Source organism: Pteropus vampyrus, unplaced genomic scaffold (assembly GCF_000151845.1).
Source record: "Pteropus vampyrus isolate Shadow unplaced genomic scaffold, Pvam_2.0 Scaffold203, whole genome shotgun sequence".
NCBI lineage: Eukaryota > Metazoa > Chordata > Mammalia > Chiroptera > Pteropodidae > Pteropus > Pteropus vampyrus.
The window spans coordinates 509,341-516,294 of NW_011888984.1; the positions used below are offsets into that span (position 1 = coordinate 509,341).

At 55.3% G+C, this 6,954-nt stretch overlaps 1 protein-coding gene across 4 annotated transcripts in view; it reads left to right on the top strand.

Annotated features, from left to right (window-relative positions):
• Positions 1–5,763, top strand: part of LOC105300159 (RAC-beta serine/threonine-protein kinase) — a 57,251-nt gene extending 51,488 nt beyond the window's left edge. For all 4 annotated transcript variants that reach the window (XM_023537932.1, XM_023537935.1, XM_023537933.1 and 1 more), the window contains 6 exons: positions 2,564–2,622; positions 2,822–3,019; positions 4,321–4,410; positions 4,480–4,635; positions 5,219–5,377; positions 5,470–5,763. In XM_023537932.1, coding sequence (XP_023393700.1) covers positions 2,564–2,622; positions 2,822–3,019; positions 4,321–4,410; positions 4,480–4,635; positions 5,219–5,377; positions 5,470–5,748 — 941 coding nt within the window. In that variant the 3' untranslated portion in view covers positions 5,749–5,763. The remainder of the gene's footprint in view (positions 1–2,563; positions 2,623–2,821; positions 3,020–4,320; positions 4,411–4,479; positions 4,636–5,218; positions 5,378–5,469) is intronic.
• The last annotated feature ends 1,191 nt before the right edge of the window (positions 5,764–6,954 follow it).

Genomic DNA, 6,954 nt, shown 5'->3' on the forward strand with positions numbered 1-6,954 from the left:
AACTGGAGCAAAGTAAATAGCATAGCATTGGGTTATACCCAAAGTATAAAATGAGTCTGTACTAATAAATGATAAATGAGAAGAGACATCTCTACAGAATTCCAGATAATTTCTGTAGCTACTCTGCCTTCAAGGAGGGGGACACAACCCCAACTCTTCAGATGTGGGACTACAAAGAGCCTTCTTTCAAAAAGAACAGTTTAAGAAGGAGGAAGAGGCTGACAAACACCAGCTGGTGAGCGAGGTCAGTGTCAGCGGCAATGAGGTGCGTTGGCAGTTATGTGTCTGACCCGCTGCCGTTACCGTGGTACTTCACCTCTGTGACCTTCCCCAAAATGGATTTCCCCATTCTGAGAAAGGAAACAGGCAAATCCCAACTGAGAGACATTCTACGAAATACCTGACCACTAGTTCTCGAAACTGGCCAGGTGGTTCAAAACGAGACAAGCCTGAGAAACTGTCAGAGCCAAGAAAAGCCTTAGGAGACGTGAAGACTGTAATGTATCCTGAATGGGATCCTGGAACAGAGAGGACATTAGGTAAAAAGTCAGGAAGTCTTAATAAAGCATGGACTTTAATAACATATCCTTGTTGGTTCCTTGAATGAGACAAAATGGGGTATATGAGAACTCTGCAACTTCTCGTAAATCTCAATGTATTTATTTAGAAAAAGTACAAAATATTCTCATCTCCCCCTCACACAGGTTCTCCTGGGTGTTTTACAGTTCCCTCCCTCCTCCTCCTCCATATTTATATATCCTATAACAAGAACATTCTCTTACAGAGCTGCAGCCCAGTCATCAAGACCAGGATGTCAACACTGAAATGGTCACACTAATGTCCTTGTATATGAAAGAATAACTTCCTGGCTAGAGACTCCGTCCAGGCTCACAAGCTGCATTCAGCTGTCAGGCTTGACACTTGCAGGGAGGGCAGTTATTCTGCAGAACTGCCCCTCCGTTCGGGATTGTTGCCGGATGTTTCTTCGTGGTTATATTCATGCTGTTTTTGGCAGAAATTCCCAGAAATGATGTGCCCTTTTCAGTGCATCCTATCAGGAGGCACATGATATGATCTCTCCCATTACTGGTGGTGACCGACCCCTTGGTTAAGGTGGTGTCAGGTTTCTCCGCTGTAAAGCCACTATGCTGCCTTTATAGTTAGTATCCTGTGTAGAGATACTGGAGAATGTAAATATCTGGGTTCTCACCAAGTGTCAGGCGATGGGAACACCAAGTACAAAAGCCCCTGACGTGTTTGGGGAACAAAAAGAGGACAAGGTGTCTCCAGTGGAGTGAGGGAAGGAAATGAGGTTAGAGAGAGAACACGGAGCCAAAGGGACCTTGTGGCCAAGGTAAGGAGTTTGGTTTTAAGTGTGACAGGAAGCCATTGGTCCAGCATCTCACACTTTTCTCTCTGCTTGCTTTTCCAGCCTCACTGGCCTCTCAATGCCTGAAAATAGGAAGCTCTTTTCTACCTCAGGGCCTTTGCTCAGGCTGTTTCCTCCATTTGGGATATTCTCCCCTCTCTCTGCATTCCTGGCTCTTTCAGTTTTCAGCTCCAATGTCACCTCTTCAGAGTGGTCCCTCGAGACCACTATTTCTAAGTTAAATTCAGCCTGTTCACTCATTCATCCAACAAATATTTATTGAGTGAGTGCTGTGTGCCCAGCCCTGTTCTAAGCTCTGGGACTACAGCAATGAAAAGCCCGAGAAGCCCTGTCTCATGGGGTTCGCATTCTAGTCAGGAGGGAGACAATAAGGTGGTAAATGCTAAGAAGAGAATAAGTACAGAGAATGGGGACATAAAGTGCTCAGGATGACACTTTCATGGAGAAGGTAACATCTGAGTAAACACCTTGAAATGTGGGGTCCGGGAGGGAAGAACATTTCAGGCAGGGGAAATGGCCAGTGCAAAGGCCCTGAGGTCGGAGCGTGCCTGGTGTGGGTGAGGATGAGCCAGGAGGCCAGTGCGGTGGGAGAGGGAGTGAGGGAGATAGCAATAGGAGATGAGCTCACAGGTGTGTGTGGGGTGGAGGATAATATAGGGCCCCGTGGACTTTCAGGGAGATGGCAACCATGATGGAGTTCTGAGCGGAGGCTGAGTGTGATCTGACTTACTAGGTGTGCACAGGATCCCTTCTGGCCGCTTGTGGGGGAAGCGACTGTAGGAGCTGGGGACAGGGAGGAGGCCGCTGCACTGGTCCAGACCGATTGCGGGGACTCAGCCCCATCACCGGCTCAGCTGAGGGACGCGCTGGCTTGGAAAGGCAGCGGCTGCAGCTGGGTCGCTCACGGCTCAACTCCCACTGCAGGGAACACAGAGCTTCCATAAATATTCGTGAAGCGACTGGTAGGTCCCATGTCTTGAGTTTTGACTGTATTAAGCCCTGTGCTGGCCACTTAATAAAGACAAACTTATACAATCCTCAGAACAACTCTGTCGGCTGGATTTTGAAATAATTCCCGCTTCATAGCTGAAGAAAATGAGGCTCCGAGGGGCTGCTCTGGTCATGTAGTAAGTGGCAGGACGCGGGCTTGACTCCAGCTTCCTGATCTTACAGGGTTCGGAGCGGCAGAGCCGACTTGTGCAGCACCCTCCATTTCCAACGCACCTGCCCAGGTGAGGCGTGCTCAACGCGCATGCGCCCAGACGCATTTAAAGCGCCGCGCGCGGGGCCTTCTTCCATCAGGAAGGGGTGGGCGCTCGGTTTCGCCCCTGATGCCAGTCAGGAGGATGCTGGTGAGATGCAAGAACCGGGGTCCCACCTCCCACCTTGGGCCTCCCTGCAGGCGCTGACCTCAGCCCGTCTCCCCTGCAGAGTCCGGCCGCCTCCCTCGACCCAGAACCTCTGAGTGCCGCGGTCCCAGACGTCGCCCCCGCGGGCACGAGCGCTTCCCTAGGACGCCCGGAGAAGCCCCCGGGGTCGTGCGCGCCTCCGGGGCTGGAGGAGGCGCTCGGCGCGCTGGGGCTGCAGGGAGAACGCGAGTACGCCGGGGACATCTTCGCCGAGGTCTTGGTGAGAGGGCCGCCCCAAGCCCCGGAGGACAGCGGAGCCGGGCGGGTTAGCCGAAGCCAGAGCTGCCGGATGCGCCCGGCGCCCGCTCGCCAGGCGTTTCTGAACTCCCTCCCGGCCAGCAGTCCGTCTCTTCCCGTCCCACTGACTTCCCAGCCCCGCCCCAAGTTCGCGGATTGGTTTTTCCCGCATAGTTACCCTCGAATGCCCTTCTCTATCCTCCCCAACCTGTTTGCAGCCCCTCCTTCGATATTTCAGAGCTCCTCGTTCGTCACTTCTATTTGTTTCAGAAATGTTTAGCGACTTATTAACAAGTGTTTTAGAGCATGTTCTAGGCACTGGGGATGCTGTGATGAACAACATAGTCTGTCCTCATTGTGGGGAGACGCGCAAACAAATGTAGGTGATAATTTTAGAACGGCCACGAAGACCAAAACACAGGCCGTTGGTAGTCCACAGACATCTGTCTGAGACAGGCACTGTCAGAAGAAACACCGAAGGGACAAATTTAACGGGAGCGTCTCTCCGGGCCACGTCTCTGTTAGGAACCTAGATACAGCTGGCGTTGGGACAGTAATACCTGCCCTGTGATGTCTGCAGCCTAGTGGGGCAAACAGACAAAACAAACAAGGAAACACCGGCTCTCTCCAGACTGAAAAGTACTTTGAGGGAAATAAGATGATGAAATAGGAGTATGGGTAAAGTCGGGGAAATTTTAGTTAAGCCTGGAAATTTTAGTTAGGACTGAGGAGTCAGCAATGCAACGCACAGGAAAAGGACCGCTTCAGGTGGAGGGCACAGTACACACATGAAAAGGCCCTGAGGTAGGAATGAGCTTGGCAGAGCCAGGGGCCAAAAGAAGCCTTGTGTGGCTGGAGTGTGACTTGAGAGCACAAAGAGGTGATGTTAGAGCAGGGGCAGGGCCTGAGAGAGTCTGAAAGAAATTAGGATTTTCTCCTGAGGGTACTTACTGGAAGCCCTGGAAGGGTTTTGAGCTGGGGAGCTCCTTGCCCAGGTTCGTACTTTGATAAAGACCCTTCTGGGTGCTCTGAGGGTTGGTGACCACGAGTGGACTCTGAGGATCCAGGGAGAGATGCCCCGGAGGTCCTGTGGCAATGGGGGCTGCAGACTGGAGAGATGGGTAAGGAGGCGACAGCACGTCTGGAGATGCTGGAGGCCAGTTTGGGTTTGGCGCTCACGTCATGTCCAGCTGGTGCGGGGATGCTGCGGCACCCAGGGCTGGAGCTCAGGAGAGAAGCCGAGGTACAGGTGCGGAGAGTGAGGCCGTCCCTGCCCAACCCCAGGTGTGCCGTGCGCCGCCCCGGAGGGCCCTGCCCCGCACCGTGACCCCGGAGATGCGCGCGCTAGTGGTGGATTGGCTGGTTCAGGTGCACGTACGTACCGGGGAGGGGGCGGCGCTGGGCCTGCGTCGCAGCCTGGTGGTCACCCGCACTTTTCCCCAGGAGTACCTGGGCCTGGCAGGCGACACGCTCTACCTGGCCGTGCACCTGCTCGATTCCTACCTGCGCGCGGGCCGAGTGCGCCTACGTCACCTGCAGCTGCTGGGCGTGGCCTGCCTGTTCGTGGCGTGCAAAGTGGAAGAGTGCGTGCTTCCCGAGGTACTTCCGGGGTGGGCCTGGGAGGGCGGAGCCCTTACTACTCTTGCCGCAGTCCCAGGATGAACGCTCACTGTGCCGAGCACTGTGCCCAGCGAGCGCTTTAAGTCCTCTTGGAATCTCAGCAGACCTGTATACGTTCGGGGCTATCAATGTGTCCCTTTAACAGAGAAGATTGAGGCCCAGAGAGAGGAAGACATTTGCCCAAAGTCAGCAGTTGGGACTTGGACTCAGTCTCGAATAGTTGCAGTAGCTATAATTCTTCTTTAGTAGATACAGTTAACATGACCAACCTTAGTGCTTTAGCAGAACTGCGTGGTGAAGTAGGAGCAACATCGTCCTTTTACAGATGAGCTGAGTCTTAGAACGCTCCCGCGAATGTCCATGTCACACAGTGCACAAGTGGTAGAGTTTGAACTCGAACCCAGGTATTTCCGACTCTGAAGCCTCCGTTCTCCGCTACTTCCAGACAACAAATCAGTGGCTCCATTTTACAGACTAGGAAACAGAAGTCCAGAAATGGGACGGAACAGATCCCAAGTTACTCCATGGCAGGGAGTAACACCTCTTTCTTCACAATCCGCAGCCCGCCTCCCTTTGCCTCTTGGGCGCTGGCTCCTTCTCACAGGCCGAGCTTCTGCGCGCGGAGCGCCGTGTCCTGAGTCGCTTGGATTTCCGGCTGCACCACCCAGGTCCGCTCCTCTGCCTTGGGCTACTCGCTGCTCTGGCCAAGAGCAGTCCCCAGGTGAGCGGGGCGGAGGCGTGGCCTGCATGGACTTGGGGCGCGGCCTGCGGGGCTAGGGGCGTGGTCTGCTAGTCTCTCTGTGGCGTTGGCAGGTGATGCTACTTGCTACTTACTTCCTGGAGCTATCTCTGCTGGAGGCCGAGGCCGCTGGGTGGGAGCCTGGTCGCCTTGCAGCTGCAGCGCTGAGCCTGGCGCACCGCGTGCTGGACGGGTCGGGCTCTGGGCTGGAGCCGGCATTTTACAGGTATGGACACGGGGGTGGGCCTCTCCACCCTCCTGAGAGTCGGCGACTTCAGAGATCTGCCTTCCTGGTTGCTGTCTTTACCGTCACAGAGAATGAGAGACACTTATGGAGAAGGGGGACACGATGACCCCTAGACTTGATTTTTCTGAGTGTAGGAGAGAATGGGGTAGGGGGGAGGCGGATCGCATTTGCTTTTCTCTAGGGGCGTCTGAGAGAATGGCGGTGTTTATCCAGATCTGGGGACCCTTAATCTTGTCCAGGGTGTGAGATAGGATCTCCCAGGCCCAGAAGATGCTCTCACTGCGTTCCAGGGTTGAGAATGAGAGGTCTGCCAGCCTCGAGTTCCTCAGCTCACTAGCCGCGAACGGGGTGTCCCTTCAGCTGCTAGAGCTCCCACCTCCCTGTTAACCCCGCCACCGAGGGGCAGAATGAATCGTCTTTGCTCCCAGCCCATGACCCTGCGTAGAGCTGGATGCGTGCTTGTCCTCATCTCCACTCCTTCCCTCCCCGAGGGCCCTGGCTCTCCCTAGCGGCGCCCTGTGGGGAGAATCGGGGGTGTGCCGCTCCTCGGCTCCCTCCAGGCACTCTAGATGAGTGTCCGACCTCGAGAGAGCCCCTGGGCAGTCCCCAGGGACGCAAGTCAACGCGTCTTCTCGGCCTCGAGTCCGCAGCTCCAAGGTCAGGTCGTCTCCGCCACTACCCCTTGCGTCCACCTCAGTTTCTCCGTTTCCCCGACGCAGCCCCGCGGAACTGGGCAGTCTCGAGCCGTGTATGGCCCGCGCCGCGCTCCGAGGCCCTGCACCCGGCCGCGCCGCGATCTTCCTCAAGTATGCGCGGCCCCAGCGCCATGGCACCAGCCTCGCCGCCGCCCGTCTGCTCTGCCGCCCCCAGCCGGGGCCGCCCTGAGACCCTATCAAAAAAGACTCCGTGTGTGTCCGCGTCCCACTTCAATAAAAGAGTTTTATTCCAAGCGCTCTCTGTCCTCATTGGTTGAATCCGGCCCCTCTCTCGCTTTCGATTGGTCAATTTCCGGTCCTCGCTTTTCTCTGATTGGATGTCCTCTCCAAGTTCCTTAATGGATGCGGATTCCGAACTCTTCCGCGAGGGGGCACTGGCGGGCTTCTGCAAGCGCTGCTCAGACGGATCCAACCCGGATCCCAAGCGCAAACCCTTTCAGGAGAGGTGTGCAGAGATGCTAAGAGGAAAATCGTAACACAAGCTGAGTGGTCCTCGGCCTCAGGGTTGGGAAGAATTTAGGAGGGATGGGAACTGTGGGAAACTGAGAATGCCCGTCCCAGTCATGAATGCTACCTGGAGGTTGCCAGATTTTCAG